Consider the following 19,316-nt stretch of genomic DNA (forward strand, 5'->3'; position numbering starts at 1 on the left):
GCTGGGTTGAGTGTCGAGATCGCAACTCGACCTCGTAAGATAAAGGGAAAATACTGCGAAAATGTCTGTGTGAGGAGTGGCTCACCACACAGTCTCTCTCTCTCGCTCCGCGCCTTGTAAAAGCCATGAAAAAGACATCATCCCGGACGCATTGCACGCACGCACATGCAGACGCAGACGCGCAGGCACACGCCAAGAAAAAATAGATGTGTACTATATACCAAGGGGGGCTCACAGTATGGATGCTGAGATGATGGTTCCCCTGGTGGGGGCTTCTGAAACATAGTTTGTAGGCTTCATTTTTATTTTAAATGCAGTGACATCATAAAATATATCATGGCATTATAGTGGAGAAAGACAAATGGTAAACTGCATAGCTAAGCAAAAGTGTTTAGATAAATATGAGGAATCTTGATAATGGCTCTGTCCTGACTGGAAACAAAATCCATCCCTGCAAACGACAAGGGGAAACAAGCCAGGAAACCTTCCTATCATTGGTAATATTTTCACATCAAAATCAATAGAGACGTAGGGAAGCAAAACACATAACATTTTGGACGGACTCAGCAGACCAGGCAGCATCTGTGGAAAAGCGTAAACAGTCGACGTCTCGGGCCGAGAACTTTCATCAGGATCGGAGAAAAAAGAGGGGAAGTCAGAGTAAGAAGGTGGGGGAGGGTAGGAAGACGTACAAGGTCGTAGGTGATAGGTGAAAGCGGGAGAGGAGAAGAGGTGAAATAAAGAGCTAGGAAATTGATTGATGAAAGAGATAAAGGGCTAGGGAAGGGGGATTCTGATAGGAGAGGATAGAAGGCCATGGAAGAAAGGGAGGAGGGAGGAGGACCAGAGGGAGGTGATGGGCAGGTAAGGAAATAAGGTGAGAGAGGGAAAAGGGGATGGGGAATGGTGAAGGAGAGTGGGAGTTGCGTAGGGAGTGATCCCTGTGGAAAGTGGGGGGGTAGGGCAAGGTATGCTCGGTGATGGTATCCTGTTGGAGATGGCGTAAGTCATGGAGAATTGTGCTGGTTGTGGTTGGTGAGGACAAGAGGAGTCCTATCCCTGGTGGGGTGGTGGGTGGATGGAGTGAGTGTAGACGGGCGCAAACTGGAAGAGATGTGGGTGAGGACTGCATTGATGGTGACGGAAGGAAAGGCATAGCGAAGTGTTCCACATCAGCCATCTTGAGTATGGTTGGAAATGGTCAAGGAAGGCGATAGACAGAAGGGAATAATATTTATTCTAGTGAACTTTTATTCACTTTTTATATTCAATCAGAAGTACTGGCAATTACCATATTAAGCATGAATGGTTACTCTAAATATATCAAGTGTGCAGCAATTGTACTGTATGTTGGTATGTTAAGATGGAATGAGTCACTGTTTATATCTTCATCCATAAAGTACTCCAGCTTTTGTAATTGCAGCACATTCACTCCTTAAGTTACCTAATGATAATGTTAAATTTATTTGTCTTGAGGTCTGTTTGAAAGATGATTTGTAAAAACTTGGTCTTCAAATGTGTATAAACTTTTTAATCATTGAAATAACATATAATTTAGTAAAAAAAAAAGCCCTTTTTCAGTGATGCAGAAGATGTGAATGTTATTCACATCATAGATATTCCTATTTATTTGTGATTAATCATTCACAGCAATTCTCTTTTCATTTTCCAGGTGGTGTCTACTTGTGTGAGGGACGGTATGAATTACAGAGGTCAGTAACACACTCAAGTATTTTACTATTCGTGTTAGTGCAGTATGGTTGGCCCCTTCATGGAAGAAATGTTGAATTCAGTCTTCCAGTCGTTTGAAATGATGAAGCGACCGTTCGTATGATTAATTGGGAGGAAAACTAATGAATGTTTTAATATACTCTTCACCAAAGTAACATCCTGAAGAGAGTGCATCAGTAATATTTTTGTACACATCTATTCACTGCCTACGTTAGGCTTCTGTTTCTTACGGCCGCACAGTGGTTCAGCGAGGGGGCATTGTGCAGGTCATGGTGTTCCTGTTTGAGATGAAGAAGTCTTTGGCTGCTTCCTAGGGAATTTACACTTAAAGAGACACAATCCATTGTAATAATTATGCACTGCGAATGACACTATTACACCATTTCAAATTCAGATAATTTTACGGGATGTCACCATTGTTTTAAAAAGTAAACCAACATATATTTAGTGCCATTCAAAGTCTCAGAATATCACAACACCCATCAGAAGGCATTGATGTTATATGATTCTTCTCCTTTTCTTCCTGCTAGCCCTCAGGCAACTCTCTGAGTCAAGTTTGATTCTCCAGTTATGTTGGTTCAGGGGTGGCTTACAAGACCAGTGTGGGCATTGCAGAATCTGCAGCAAGCCTATCAAGGGGGTATTTGATAGGCTAGCATTAGTTTGGGAAGTTTATGGGAGATTCTGACACTTGGATCCAAGGTTTACATTTTGAATGGTCATGGACCATAGATTCTCACAAGTCAATAGGATTCTTACACTTTGAGAACATCCTTGAATCTTTTCCTCTGACCAGATGGTAATCACTTGCCGTTATAGTGCTCAGAATTCTGTATTTGTTTTGAGGGACTACAGCATGCAAATAATGTGGCCAAAGACAGCAGAGTGTAGTTATTGCCTCCTTTGTGACAAGAGAAAATGATGCAAGTTGAATAGTTTCCCACAAGTTCTGCAGATGAGCTTCATTCTACGAGGAAGCTTGATGGAGGTGAAAAGCAGCAAGACTGGGAAACGTGCTGGAGTAATGACTTAATCTTGCTTGACTTACTTTCTGAGATTGGGTCGGTTGTGGATCCATAATTTAACGTACCAGCTCATATGTCATTGTGAAGCAGATATAGTTATCAGGAGAGAATGGCTAGGGTGGGTTTATTTTCACTGAAATGTATGTGACTGAGGAGTGACTTCAGAGATTTATAATTTTATGAGGGGAATAAATAGAATCTTTCTCGCAGGGTGGGAGAGTCTGGAACTAGAGATGTAGCTTGATGGTGAGAGAGGAGGAACTTAAAGGGGTAAATTTTTCCATTCAGGATGGTGAATATATGGATTGAGCTGGCAGAGGAGGTGGTAGAGGAGATAGAATTACAACATTTTTAAGGCATTTGGACGGGTACTTAGACGGGAAATGTATAGAGGAATGTGGGCCTAATGTTGACAAATGGGATTAGTGTAGATAGGCCTTTCAGTCGTGGGTCAAAATGGCCTGATTCAATGCTGTATGAGTCTGAGATGGAAAGAAATTCTTAAGCGATTTGCCACACTCCCTCTCAATTGACAAAGGCCATGTATAGTGATGTGTGTTGTTCCCTGTATATTTCGTAAGGCCAGTGATGTTGTGGGGATGGAACTGGACTCTCTGACGGTGATGTCTGAAAAGAGGATGCTGTCTAAGTTGCATGCCATCTTGGTCAATGTCTCCCATCCACTACATAATGTACTGGGTGGGCACAGGAGTACATTCAGCCAGAGACTCATTCCTCCGAGATGCAGCACAGAGCGTCATAGAATGTCATTCCTGCCTATGGCCATCAAACTTTACAACTCCTCCCTCGGAGGGTCAGACACCCTGAGCCGATAGGCTGGTCCTGGACTTATTTCATAATTTACTGGCATAATTTACATATTACTATTTAACTATTTATTATTATTTTCTATTACTATTCTATTACTATTTATTATTTCTATGACTATTACTATTTACCAGTAGTAATATTACTATTACTATTTCTATTACTATTTATTATTTATGGTGCAACTGTAACGAAAACCAATTTCCCCCGGGATCAATAAAGTATGACTATGACTATGACTATTTCTAGTAGTTGTCATGTGATAAAGATCATGTCCACTGTGCTTCAAATATTAAAAAAATCAGTTTTCTGAATTATTAGGATTCGGGTCAGGTTTCTGGATAACTGGCCCTGTGACTTATGACAGGGTTTTTACACCCAGAATGATGCACAAATTTATCAAATTTGGCTTGCTACTAAATCAGGTTTTGAAGAAATAGATGATGTCACAGTTTAACATTGGTTTTTTGATTAGAAAACTGTGGGACAAAATAAATGAGCTGCCCATCTTAAGATTCTTTCTTTCTTTTCTTTTTAAATCTTTTTATTGAGTAAGTATACAAAAAAGGTGAGCCATATAAACATTAATACAATGTTAAAGTATAATAAAATTCCAAAAGAAAGCAATACCAAAAAGAAAATACTACAAACAATGTAATTTAAGCATAAGAAACCAAGATAACATAATAGTATACTAGATTTTATATATATCAATGGAAAAAAAGAAAAAAAAACCCCCAAAAAAAACCCCACCGTGCAGCTAACTAAAAGCAAAGCAAAGCAATGGGCTAACTTGAAACCAAACAGAGTTAAACTTAAAATCACGTCCTCAATCCCGACCTCCATTAAAACAGTGAAAAAAAAAACAAGAAGGGTAAATATTACAAGATTCAACCAATCAACAAACTTCACAAGTTACATCAGTGACAATAAACCTGATTCGGATTCTGCAGAAAAGCACCCATGGCATTTCCATGCACTGATGCTGCTTATTGTTGGGACTGAAGCTGATTGCAAAGCATGCCTTTCTTAAAATTAGAGAGCTAAGAATCTATCATGAACTTAGAGAAAAAATGTTACCCAGTACAAAGTTAATTAGTGCAAAAAAATATTATCCAGGGAAGCAAAGGAATATCAGCAATATTATAGGTCTGAGTTCTGGGGGTGGTTGCAAGGTTTCTGAAAAAAATTAAGAATCCAACATCTTGATTAGAAGTGTAAAAGTTCTTGACTGGCTGGGTTTCCATGCTGTTGAAAGAGCACATTTTACAATCATTTAATCTGTTTTACATTTTTCCATGGAGGTCATTTGTGTAAAAACCCATTCTTTAAAAACAAAACACAAAAACTTTTTAAGCAACTTTATAATCACATTAAAACTCACACATTTTTCAGCTTTCTTTTTTGTATTGTCACATTTACCATAATAAGGTTTTATATAATCTTGTTGAAAGATTAAAGAAAAATTGAATACATGGGTCCTAAAGATACAGTAATTGAAAGTAATTTGACAGGGACATAATTTTTTTTTGAAAAGTGTTGGAAAAGTGCACACTTTTATTTTTGGAAAAAGAGTTTTTAAAAAATCTCACAAAAAAACCCTCCACATAACCATTGCCATGTTGTGTGTTTTAATCAAGCAAGTCCATGCTGATCACATTGGTAACTAATTGCCTGGCACAAAGCAGTGGACTGTGATGGAACAGGCTACCCATGTATTGTGAACACTGATCAGTCGCAGAATTGTGCAAGCCTCCCCAACATTTGACCATAGCAGCCTGGTCCCGTTTTATGTGGTTTTTGCAGTGTGTGAGCTTTATAGCCTGGAAGAAACTGACTGCGGCCACCATCCCTCATCTTCCCCCATACCCTAAGTCACATGTTATTGCTGCAATGTTGAGCTGAAACCATCACTGTAAAATATTCTACAAGGATGCGCTAAAGTTTAAAGATTCTGACCAAGAGGTCCTTCTTGGTTCAGCTGTCAAATCATGAGGTTTTGCATTTTGCAGCACTTTCCCTTGCTCTTTCTAGAATGTTCTAGTTCCATGGCTATGAATCACCTTGCACCCAAAATGTGTTCTTAGTGCACAGGCTGAGCAATGAGAGTGACAGGCTAATGGTAACGTGCACCCATTGTCTTCAGTGGTGGTGTTGTGGAACCATGATCTGAGGAATTATAGAGATAAAGGAACGATAAATGGATAGATTTTAAAATCAAATGCAACTCATTATCTACTGACTTTTTGAATTTATGGGCTAATATTTCTAATTAGTCATTCCAAATATTGACATTACTATATTGGTTTTATTTAGCAATGTGTTAAACTTACAGTGATTAATCTTACAATTATATTTTTGAATAGCTCAATGCCTGGCACAAATGGTTTAAAAATGTAAATGGAAACTGCTGCTGCTACTCGATTGTAGTGCTGAGGTTTAGATCTGATCTTATGATTCCTCAGATGAGAGTTTTGACTTGGTTCCAAAAAGTTTCTGTGAAAGTTATTTTTATATTTATCATTACAAATTATTTAAAAATGCTTTTGTGATCTTGTTCTTAGAAATAATGCATTCAGTTGGCTGCAGTAACACTAGCTGCTGTCAGTCTGTGAAGGAGGTGAATCTCGGTGCAGAAGATGTGAGTAGTGATGACCAATTTGACTTGTGTTCTTCTCAACCGGACAAACTTTATGGAAACAGCTACAAGCCAATAAGCTGCATTAAACAAGAGTCGCTGGAGGAACCGAATTCACAAATAGATGTTGAAATAAACGCAGAAGCCCAGGATGATATGAAACGAAGGAAAAACATTTTCCGAGCAGGGAAACGAGGAAGACCTTCAGGGACGACAAAAGCTGCTGGGTACAGAACCAGTACAGGCCGACCTTTGGGAACAACAAAGGCAGCTGGGTTTAAGACCAGCCCAGGCAGGCCCTTGGGCACAACCAAGGCAGCGGGATACCGCGTCAGCCCAGGGAGACCGCCAGGTACCATGAAAACTCTCTCCCACATATCAGGTTTCGATTTCCCATCAGGCAGTAGTGTTACTTTTAGCTATTCAATGGTCCATAAAAAGCATTACGTGGACCATCCCACAAATAGAAACACGGAGCTGAATCAGTAAAACACCTGCTTTGTTTTTCTATAATCTATTTGTTCCTTGACAAAGTAGGGTAACTTTTTATACAACATATTGATCTGCACACCCATACTATATGATTATAACCAACTTGTTGTGGAACCTAGGCTCTAAAATAGAACTAACTGCCTTTGGAAAATTACACGTATTAGTTACAATATCTCTTTGATACCGGTTTTGCTGCAAACTACAGTATCATTTTGAATGATTTATTCACTGGGGTCCAGTTTCAAACATGATTTCCACTTTACGAGAAGGCTGTACATATTTGAGTAGAAGGAAAGATAAAGAGGGAAAGCTGGATGTCCTGGGATCTGCTGTAGTTCAAAGTATATATAGTTCCACCTGATTAATTTTGGCCCTGTTGCAATTAATAATTGCCAAGGCAACCATACTGAATTTTCCTTATTTTATATACTTAGTTGTGGGAAAAAGAATATGAATGATTATAAGAAGACCTGGTGCTTGCAGGTGTAACAATGATGGCATTCATGAGCTACTGGGGTTCCTTTGACTGGTGAAGTGCAATTTTCAATTATTTTAATTACGCTATTTTTGCCTTTGGGAAATTTGAGAAAGGGATAGGGCATTAGTCTCCACAAAGACTTGTCTTAAAGAAGTTCAGCTGAAAGCAGCAGTCAACTGATGTAGACTGTCTTATAAAGGTAAGCTTATGAATGAAGCGGCTATGAAAGGTGTGCACAGCAGCACTTCATGAAAAATAATTATCACTGAGTTTAGTTAATATTCTGAAATGATGATTATCAACATGGTATAGAACTTTGTGTGACAACCCGTGCTTTACAAAAGCCTTGCTGGTAACCATAATCTTTATTTCCCCGTGATTACAAAATGCTGCAAATCACTCAGTCTGGCTTCCAAAGCATTTTTAGGGGTACTGCTACATATACTGTATTTTTGATGTTCAGTCAATCTAATGTGAATCCTGCAGGGGCTGAAGTTAGGTATCACTTGATCTGATTCTCAACTTTTGTGAATTAACTACTGGAATATCTTAAGATTTACTTTTAAAGTAACATATTTGTTAATAGAAGCCAGATGTTTACTCTTGTTTCTTGTGATACACTGCAGTAGGATGGAGATAAATACCTGGTTAGTTAAATGGAATAACAGATTTCTAAGGATTTTGATGCAGGATTGATCAAAGGAACAAAACCAGCTTTTCAGAAAGGTTGACTTTATGTGCGTGGAATTCAATCCTTGGATGATCTCCCACAACTGAGGCAGAACACTGCAAAACAAAAATAATGCCTAAACTGTGAAATTGTTGTAAATGTCATGTAATAAGTTACAAATTTTCACTTAGAAATGCTACTCTTCTGTTAAATTTTTAATGTGGGCTCCAATTTTAATTTAGACACTCAGAAGCTTGAGAAAAGAGACAGAGTTGTGGTTAGACTGAAACCAGTTATTCATTGGCTCTGCCACTTTCACTCAAATTTCACTAGTAGAATGTTAATGAATATTTTGTGACTTGCATGCTTGTAAGACAAAAAATAATCATTCACATTTTACTCTGAAGGCCATCTCCTTCAGTTGTGGTGGCTATTACAATCTCCAACAAGCTAACTGTAGTGTTGTTTGGCCTGGGACTTATAAGGTGTCAGTTTTAAAATTGTGACAACTAGTTAATCATTCATTGGTATTGCATCATAGTTAATGTGTTTTGTAAAATAAAAAACCTTACTTGCATGGCACTCTGTGTCTGAAATGCATTTAAAATCAAATGCAATGTAATATGAAGCCTATTTTTGCAAAGCTATACAATATTTCTCTATTTCTCTCTATTAGTATTTAACAGGCAAAAGCAAGATCGAAGAAAAACTCAACAGCCAGAGAGTTGAGCACTGTTCTTAACGCTTCTGCTTAATCACAATTGGACATACAAAAGATTTAAAAAAAGACAACTACACGAATCGTTCCTAGAAAGGCAGGTTTTCCACATTTATTAAATGTACTACTGTAATGATAACACTGGTTTCATCAGAAGTATTCCATTGTATATGTATGTCTTTAAGGTTTAATTACATATTTGTAGCATCCATTGTGGCTGAATGTCCTCACTAATCCAACACTTGAGATATAATCTACTTTCAAGAATATACCTCAGACTGTTTTTGCATTGCCAGCATTCCTAAACTGGACACTAGTTACCTGTTCCATAATAGAACCATTTTTCTTTTCAGAAATCCTTGCAGACATGTTTTAAATGGACTTAAAAGTGAAATGTATCCAAGACTGATACAGTAATAACTGCTTCAGAACTGTACATGTGTGATGCTTAGAGCAATACCGCTGCTCAATATTTTAAGTTGGCAAGCAGATCGTCTTTCATAGATGCTGCATTTTATGGATTTAATTCATGTCTACCAGCAGATACTGCTACAAGTCTTGGAGATCACTACTCTTGAAGAATCCTCAGCTGTAGGGTGCCTCTGTTCTGAACATCTCTGTTACATGTTGACAAAACTGCATGCTTCAGATTTGTTGCTACTTGTGATGCCATATTGTACACACAATTGCTGCATCAAAATGCTTGTATGTAACGGACAAAGTTTGTACTATGTATGATAAAACTTTTTTTTAGTATTTTGTGCATGTTATTTTAGATGGGAAATTTACTCTGAAGGACCTTTGTTTATGGTTTAGTGGGTAAACAGATCATATATTGTGGTTATAGACTAGGACATTGTCCAGATTAGTCCTTGCTCTTTGCTGAGTTTCCTAATTTCAGTCATGGTATGGACACGGTTGTGTTTCACTATGATATTCTCAATTGGTAATTCTCCAGTTGACAATTTATCTAAGCAGGCTTTGAATGTGGAATATGACTTATGGAGGGAATATTTGAAGCATGGTCACTTAGAATAGTAGCATTTTACACCAAAGAAAATAGCTTGTTATCCCTGTGCTGGATCCCAGATTATTTTTTAATATCCTGACCGTGACCATCACATGCAGAATTTTCTTTCCAGCGAGAGAATCGCTATTCTCTCACGGGCAACTGTAATGTATTTAGAAATGCCCATTATGAACAAAAATAAGAAAAATCTGTGGAGCATAAATTCTAATATCGTTATGTGTGGAACAGGTCAAAATTTAGAAAATTTCTGAATCATTTCCCTTATTTTCTAGAGAACCTGAAAGGATGTTTTGAAATGTATTGTTCCCCTATTTTTACATTGATAGTCACTAAGCTACAGTAGTCAATGGATCTGAACCATATAGTGCATGGAGGGGCCTGGTTTTATTACTCTCTCCTCCATCTCCATGCAGTAAAATTACATCCCAGTAATAGCTTGGTTTTGAGGTAAGCAAAGGACACTGAGGGGTAAAATTTCTGAAGCTGTTGTCCACCACTGGCTCTGCTTATCTCTACAAATCCTGTGCACTCGGTGACCAGTTTTCTCGTGTGCAGTTTCTCACCATATCATTCACTAATTGGTTGAAATTATTTCCTGTCCTCTTACCAGAAGTTTAGGTTCTGATGTTCTGGGCATCATATCCTGCCTTCAAAATTCATTTTGGGAATACCTATGTGTTGTGATTTGTCAGGGATTGTAGCAAGACTTTTGTTGCACATGTAAAAGGAAAATAATATATCTTCTTGTTTTCTCAATGATAGGGAAACCTTTGTCACAAGGGAAAGTTGCTTTGGCAAATACATTTTTGGTCAAAGTGGAAACCTTATCGGTTACTGGACTGTGTGCACAATGTTTTTTTTTCCTGGAGTGACAACATTTGAAAAGAAACGGAGAGAAATGTTGTTCCACCAATCGTTTTTCTGTACGAGTATAAAAGTTCATATCTGCCGGAACTAATACTGATAGAAAGTCAATTTATTTTAAAATTTATTTTGTTATGCAATATTATTTAAAAATATTAGTTTGCCTTACTGTATATAAAAGTGAAAATACTTACTGTGTTTCTTCCCAAAGTTCTACTTTTCCTTGGTAATTTACTTCTCTTCAGGAAAATAGACAGCTAGTTAATGCTACAGCTGTGGATTCCAGTTAATTGGGACACATCGGGAGCTGTTGATTTTGGCTCATTTAAGCAGCTGCCCAAGTTAGCTGGTTTCATGGAAAAGGTATAAAAAAGACAAACTACCATTTAACTGAGTCACAGATTATGTATTTAAACGAAATACAGAACAAACTAGAACACTTTGTATTAGTTCCTAATAGTTGTGTGCTGCCATGTTCTTTTAATTGACTGCAAGTGAACAAAATCAGCGCCGATACCTAGTGCAGAATAATGGACAGCCTTCATGCAATGATATCGACGATTGCATCCTCCAAATCTTCATTTTCATTGCAACATTCAAGATGATTGTTGATACCTTCAAATTCTTTGTAGTGCCTAACTTGTTGAAGCAGTAAAATTGTTTAATTTTCACTCGCAGCTGTTTCTAGAATTTCCAAGCCTCCATGCTTGAAACCACAGTGAGCAAACAGTTCTAAATTATCTTACTGCTTACTTCTCGCCAACTATCAGTGACAAAAATTACTGCTTTATGAACACAAAAACACACAAATGATGCTACTTAAAAATGGTCGCTTTAAGCGCGGTGTAGTGTCTGACAACGACATAAGTGCATGTGACTGATGCTAGTTAGAAACTTTTCGGCAAGTCTCCTGTCCCAATTGAATGACATAGTGTTCCATATAAACAAAGGGAATCCCATTTATTTTCTCGATCCATTTTTGTCCCAAATACATAGCTGTCCCCATTAATCATAGCCCAATTAACTGGAATCTACTGTACTTACATTTACTGCTGATTGCAAGAGTTCAGTTTCTTCTCTTTTCAGATGTGGAACCCTGCTTCTGATTGTTGGGGGTTCCAATAGCAGTTACTAATGCAGACCAACAAGTGATATCTTGTGAAGAATGTTCTTAAATGTTGAAATGCACCAAGGTATTGCAGCAAATTGACAAGAATTCCTTGTCCCTGCAGAGGCTTTCAACAGCAGAAAAACACCTTGCTTCCTTGTTTTCATGGATGATATATAAATGTTATAGCATTAGGAATTTTTTGATTATATGATAGAACTTACTTTTCTATTACTGTTCTTGGATGAGAAACTGGTGAAACAGCAGTTATTGTAGTCAAGTTTTTGGTTAGTTCTAAAGTGATCTACTTAGGAAATTGCTCTTTGTGCTTTAGGTCAAAATATATTTTTTTAGGCTTTTTGATCTAAAATTAGTTCTGATTAAACATTATTGGTTTTCAACTCAAGAATTAATGGTCTCTGCATAACAGAGAAAGCTGTATTTTTATTTTTATCCCCCTCACTCGAATCTTTAAATAAAGGACTGTATTAAAATCAGAAGTGGTACATTACAGTTTTTCATTCAAATATAGTCTTTTTAAAGAATTTTAAGTTACATTCTTATAGTATGCTACTAATTATTTTTGTAGGTAATCCATTGCTTTCTCCTCCTTCATCCATACACAAATAAAATTATACAAAAACTTGTATTTCAGTTCTCACATCACTGTTTATCTTTCAGGTGCATTCTGCCATTTCTGATACTGCGTTAATGTGAGGGGAAAAAAATCACATTAAAAAAATTGGTTCACTTGTTAACAAATGGAGTGCATGGTTCTTTTTCAAAGTGATGCTGACTCTGCATCTGTGGGAAGTTGCCAGCTTAAACCTGGCACTTTAGAGGTGAGGAGGGCACAGTGGAGGTGTAGTCATGTATGTTTGCTTTAGTGACAGTTATGATAATGAAAACCTTTATCAACAAATATCTCAGATCATCTGTCCATCCAAAGCTCTCAGATCATATCAGGAAATACAGAAATGTCTGTCTTAACTTTCTTTTATCTGCAGTTTAAATTGTTTATTCTCCCATATTGTATGGCTATTATTTATATGGATTTTTACTGACCTCCTGATATGAAGTGACTTAATTCTTTTTCTTCTAACTCAGTTGAGAATTTGCAACTTCAAGAATTCTGAAACTGAATCAATATGCAAAACATTGGCTTATTTATTCCTAAATGTAAAGATGTGTAGAAATTATTTACAAGTTTTAATATATTTAAAATATATTTTACTTTCTAAATTCACTGACTGCTTATTGTATTTTTGTCATAATTCAAGATTTGTCTCATTCTTCAAATCCCTTTTTATATACTTGTTCCACTGCACATAAATATTTTCCTGCCTTTTTCGGTGGCAATAACAAAATAGGATGAAAGTATAGTCTACCAGCTGTAGCAATTCTTGATATAAGTTGTATTTATGATGGAGCACAATATTTACATGTTATTCTTCTTGAATAATATTGAACTTTTTGCATCTTTTTAATTGGGTCATACACAGATCTAAATAAATTGCTTCTGGAGTTTTCTCTGATATGATTTTGCATTCCTGTGCTTTTATGAACCTCCATATCTAAAGAAAGATGCAATTTCACAGGAGGAAATTCACCAGAATACTCTCTGATAGGACTGGTTGTCCTATTACGCAATGTTAAACAGGATGACACTCACCAGAGTTTAGGAGAAGAAGTGATCTTACTGAAGCATATAAGGGGTTTGACTGAAAAAAAGTGGAAAAGATATTTCCTCTCACAGGAGACTCTAGAACCGAAAGGCATTGTTTCAAAATAGGGGGGAATTCATTTAGGACCTTAATGAAAACTTTTTTTTGTCAGAAGGTTGTAAGTCGTTGCAACTCTTTTTCATACAGGTAAGGGCAGTACCATTTTGCATATTTTACGACTTAGTTTAGATTCCTAATAAGGAATGGGTAATGGCAAAAAAATGGACTTGGGGAATGTCTGATCCTTTCTGAATGGTATTGCAGACTCGAGGCAAGAGTCTCCTACTTGTGGTCTGTGGCAGAAAATAATTGAGTCATCCATCACAGAGGGAAACCATTGAGCCCATATGTGCCTGTATCTGCTCACTGAATTAGTTTCAATTAATCTTGCTCTTCTGTTCTATCCCTGCCTTTTCTCAGGTTCATTTTTGTTTACTCGGTCTTCCAATCACCTACATTCCTGCCAATAGAAAGTTTCCTGAACTGTTTAATCAAAGTCCCTAAAACAATTGCTGTATCGCATTCAGAGCAGACTGTTATGCCATAAAATAGGATACTTATCCTGCCACCAAATAACACAGAAGTCCTTCTGGCTGTGTTAACAATGCCCTTGAGGAAATTACTTCTCATGATCAATGCTAGTTGGATGAGTCAACAGAAAGCTGAACAACCTTGGTGCATTCTCTCAGGAGCCCTACGTAACTTAACTTCCCACCATGTCATGGAAAGTTTGCAATTGTTCTAGAGCAATTATCAACCAGTTTTAAACATATCTTCATGATGTCATTTGAGTCTCCTGGATCAGCCAACATCTTGATTAAATTAAGCCATACTTTATTTAGACAGATTCATTTGAGCAGATACCACCAGCAACTGTATACTCAGCGCATTTCTCCTGACACTCAAACTGCCTGTGGTAGATCTTCCTCTTTTTCCAGCCATCTCATTAGAATCTTTCCTTTCTGGATACCCAGACAACCTGGGGTACAAGCAAAATAAAAACTATATACTTAGTAGAAGGTAGAATGATGTCAGCATAGAGGACAAAAATAAGAAAGCAAATTTATAGAATACACTACACATATACATTATACTGCTGGGTCCTTTCCATGAACTCCTAGTTACTGCTCTCTAGCAACCATGAAACTCTTAAGCAAGTTTTCTTTAAGTTTAATATTCTATTCATGAAAAATTCCTCCCTTGCCTCATTATTTTGTTTCATTATTCTTTATTCATATTATTTATTATTTTTCTGCTGTATTGTCATTATACTATCAATTAAATAGTTTGTTCTTGTTACTATAATCAGGCAGGAAGTACAGGAGCCTATAGACCCATGCTCAATATTTCAGGAACAGCTTCCTTCCCGCTGCCAGTAGATTTTTGGATAGTCCATGAACACTATCTAATTATTCTTCTTTGCCGCTAATTATTTATTAGTCATTTATAGCAATTTTTATGTCTTGCACTGCACTGCACTGCTGCTGCAGAACAATAAAATTCACTGTGTATATATGAATGATAATAAACTTGGTTCTGGTTGTCCTTTAAGATTCCCCCTTAATATCCTGATGACGGGTCTCAGCCCAACATGTCGACTGTTTACTCTTTTCCACAGATGCTGTCTGGCCTGCTGAGTTCCTCCAGCATTTTGTGTGTGTTGTTTAGATTTCCCGCATCTGCAGATTTTCTTGTGTTCGCTAATATCTAGCTTGTCCCTCACTACGACCTTTTATTAACCTGGTATCAAATTTTGTTTGGTATTTTATGAAATATCTTGTAATGTTTTACTGTGTAAATTCCATTCTATAAATGTATGTTAGATTTTTTAGTTACACCAATACACAGGAACCCAATGATCACATCTGAGTATAAAATGATTCTAGTTAAACGGAATTAAGTATCTGCCCATTCCTCTTAGAGTATAAATGACAGCAGCTCACTTTTTGTTGCTTGTTCTTTGCTACTTTAAATTTTAAAAATGAATAAAGCTGTTTAACATAAGATATACATGGATTCAAAGCGGTGAATGGAAGAGAGCAGGGCTTGACCTTGCTCGATAGCTAGCTATTGATAGCCCAAAGAGAAGTGACAAAAATATTTCTCATAAACCATCACCACCTTCCCAAAGTTGTACATTTCATATCCTCCAATCCTGTTGTCACTTACATGTATGTTGGAGCCACACACAGCGCTGGCAGTACTCGGTGGATGGAAATGAACAGTTAACACTCTGGGTTGACATTCATCACCTGTACTAGATTGTGGGGCGGGGGGGGGGTTCTCGATCCAAAATGTCTCCTGTCCATTTCCCTCCATTGATGTTGCTCGATTCACCCTGTTCCTCTGGCATCCTGTATGATGCTTAAATATGCAATCGGATTTCCAGATTTAAATGTAACTTTGACTGTAACATTTGCGTTTGAAGATGTGGCAGAAGATGATATGACTGAGTTTATGGTGGCAATTCATTTGTGCAAAGAGCTTGATATTTGAGGCCTTTTTAAAGCATTAAGTGGGAAACGAATAATGTACACAATATACCTGATAGTTTACATAAAACAAAACCTGGTGATCAGACAGAGTTGTGTGGCATCTGTTGCTTGTTTATCATCTAATGGGAAAATTGATATTCAGCTCCAGCTAGATATTAAAGGTTGTATCTGAAACACTGTTTTTGACTTCAAGACATATCACTTTGTATTCCCTATTTTGTAATTAGTTATCATAAATGAAATTTTAAAAAATAATGTTTTATTTAAACAGCTTATTGAAATGTTTTGTGCAATGTGAACATTTTTACCTATATTGGTTTACTCTCCATTGTACACTGATTCACAGTTAAATGGATGAATAAGTTGGGGTTTAGATTTATTAAATATAATTTATCATTTAATAGAAATAGATGTATTTTGATGTTAGTTAAGTAGATTATCTGTAAAAAGATTAGATTGTCATTACCTACACAATTTCTTACCCAGTTTCATTCCTAATTGTTTATTTTCTAACCATGAGTTAAAAATTGAAGATTTTGCTTTTCAGTGGTTTTCACCTTAGTATATGTCTACTTTGTATGATTATACTTTATTTTCTCTTATTTGTGGACATGTAAGATGTTTATTGAGTATGTTTTAATCATTAAAAATAATTATCCTCCTTATCACAACCTAATTAAATTCTCAATACACAGCAAAGATTTAATTGAGACTGTACAGATTATACCTCTTTAGTTTAGCCATAGTTGACAATAGCAGTGAATTTGACACTGAATAGACGATGACAGTAGTTGAAAGCAATGAAGAATTTAAAGTGCAAAGTGATGTATTTTGAGAAGTAAAAGTGGGAGCAGGACCTATACAGTAACGGGTCGGGCACTAAGGAATGTTGGTGAATAGAGACTGAAGAGTCCAATTCCATTGTTCCCTGAAAGTGGCAACACAATTTGATAGTGTGAGGGAGGCATGTAACATGCTTACCCTCGCAAGTTGGGGCATGGAATATAGGATGAATTCATTATAGTTTCCAAATTTATTTTGTTTTTTCTGCTACTAATATTTGTTCAAATCCGAAGTGTATTTCTCCCAATGTTTGTCACAGGAAAAAGTGTTTTGCATGCTGGAGGGCAATAACCTGTAATGTTAACATTGTTTCTCTTTCCATAGATGGAGTCTGACCTGCTGAGTATTTTCATCATTTTCTGTTTTAACTTCAAATTTCCAGTATCTACAATTTTGCCTTTCAAATTGTGCAGCTGAGTTCATCTTGTCTACAGCTAAAAACGTACTGCTTAATCGGAGCATCAAGTAGAAATGGATTGATCTGCTTTGAGCGTTAAATCATCGCTTCATGTGACGGATCTTTTTCCTCAGCCTAAGCAACATTGTTAGCGCTGTCCGTTTATAACACGCCATCCTTTCTGCGCTAGAGATTCCACGATGTATCTTAAGTTTGATTTTAAAAGAAGTGTAAACGGGATAAAAAATGTAAAATAGGATAAGAATTCTTATAGAACACTTCAAAACATTAGACATGGTAATATGTAGTGTTTCCCTTTATGGAGGAATCAAAGAAAGATAATATCGAATAAATATCCCAAACTTTCAACAAAGTATTTTTGAATTACTTCATCATAACAGTTTGAAATGCTCCCGCCAATCACAACGGTGGCCACAAAGAGATACAAGACAGGTAACCAGTTGTGGTCATGATGGTTCCAACATGAACAGTGCCCGTGATACCCGTTAAGAAGGTCTTTCTCATTTTGTGTTTCTTCAGGAAATGGGGGGGCGGGGCGGGGGGAGAGGAGAGAACAGAAACTTTGAAAAGATGAGTGCATTTCTACATTATAGTTTTGGCATCGACAGTCGTGTCTTTGGTCAACCACCTTAATCTGATTTATCCTGTCCCATCATACGGTTAGAAGTGGATGTCACACGTGTGATTCCATTTGTAACTTCTCAGGTAGCAATGTAGGTCTGGAAAATAATCCTGCATAGGCCGGTACGTGCAATGAAATTTAATCCACATAGAGCAAAATAATAGGCTGTGTCCACAAGCCCCACTAACTTTTGTAACTTTTGACACTGAAATGCACCTTGGCGTCTCCTGTTGACGAGAATCTTAACTGCGGGGTTGCATGATTACAAGAGCTACAACAGTTTATAGTGTGGGCCGCCAGATCACATCCCATTACCCCATCCATCACTTGCCGTTTCTCGTAGTTTTGTTTTCATCACGCACGCAGGAGCGGGAGTAACCCACTCAGTCCGCGAAGTCTGCTTTCAAGCTGCTCAAGGCAGGAGCGTGAAGGGCTATCGTTCGCTTGCTTGGCATCATGCAGCCGTAGAAACATTTACAAAGCGTGATAGCTTCCGAGACGAAGCAGTACACTTGACCGCTACCCGATCCAGCAGCCCTCATGACCTGCACGATAGATTGATCTACAACGTGCACTGCACTGGAGGTTGCTCAGGAGGGTAACTGCCCAAGCCATTGCAACCTTTACCACGAAGAGCGGCAAAGTTCAAGCGCAAACACGAGGAAATCTGCAGATGCTGGAAATTCAAGCAAAACACACAAAATGCTGGTGGAACGCAGCAGGCCAGGCAGCATCTATGGGAAGAGGTACAGTCGACGTTTCGGGCCGAGACCCTTCGTCAGGACTAACTGAAAGAAGAGTGAGTAAGAGATCGGCCCGAAACGTCGACTGTACCTCTTCCGATAGACGCTGCCTGGCCTGCTGCGTTCCACCAGTATTTTGTGTGTGTTGGTTGGGCAATGTTCAAGGTTAATTTATGATCAAAGGACGCACATGTTACTACATACTGCCCCGAGATGGCTTTTCTTACAGAAGAAAAAAATACAATAGAATTTACGAAGAACTATACATGGACACTGACAAAAAAAACACAATGTGCAAGGGAAAACTACCCGTGCAAATAATAACACTGAAAATATGAGATGAAGAGTCCTTGAAAGTGAGCGGAGGACATGGAATAAGTTCGAAGTTGTGGAGTTTGAAGTTACTGACGTCGGTTCAGGAGCCTGGTGATTGTCAGCTAGTGGTGTGGACTCTTAAGGTTTCTGTATCTTCTGTTTGAAGTGAGGAGAGAGCATGGGCTTGACGGTGAGAGTCTTTGATCATGGATGCTATTTACTTTTGGCAGCGCTCCACGTAAATGCACTCAGTGGTGGGGCGGACGAGGCTGAGTCCATCACATTATTTTTCTGTTCCTGGGCATTGGTGTTTCCATACCAGAATGTGGTGTAACCAGTGTGCATCTGTAGAAGTTTGACATGCCGAACCTGCGCAAACTGCGAAGAAGGTGGAGGCACCGTCTTTGTGATGACACTTATGTGCTGTTCGTTCGCCTTAAACTTGTGCGGTATCCCGACTTGGAAATAAATCACCGTTCTCCCTTTATCACCGGGTCCAAATCCCGGAGCTGCCGTCCGGACGGGAATTGAGGAAGACAGCCCTCTCAAGGTAACAAATTGTCTCAAAGCTTGT

General features: G+C 37.8%; 1 protein-coding gene across 6 annotated transcripts in view; it reads left to right on the forward strand.

Annotated features, from left to right (window-relative positions):
* Window positions 1-17,394, forward strand: part of c7h5orf24 (chromosome 7 C5orf24 homolog) — a 32,874-nt gene extending 15,480 nt beyond the window's left edge. Inside the window, exons 2-5 of one of the 6 annotated variants that reach the window (XR_010018624.1) lie at window positions 1,673-1,712; window positions 6,149-6,574; window positions 8,539-8,677; window positions 16,969-17,394. Coding sequence is in view for 3 of the 6 variants with exons in the window: in XM_063053293.1 (XP_062909363.1) it covers window positions 1,700-1,712; window positions 6,149-6,711 (576 nt within the window). In the remaining 3 variants the exon portion in view is untranslated. Of the gene's footprint in view, window positions 1-1,672; window positions 1,713-6,148; window positions 16,940-16,968 lie in introns of those variants that run through there. The other 5 variants (XR_010018623.1, XR_010018622.1, XM_063053295.1 and 2 more) reach the window with 5 other exon arrangements.
* Window positions 17,395-19,316: the final 1,922 nt, after the last annotated feature.

This window comes from Mobula hypostoma, chromosome 7, assembly GCF_963921235.1.
Source record: "Mobula hypostoma chromosome 7, sMobHyp1.1, whole genome shotgun sequence".
Classification (NCBI taxonomy): Eukaryota; Metazoa; Chordata; class Chondrichthyes; order Myliobatiformes; family Myliobatidae; genus Mobula; species Mobula hypostoma.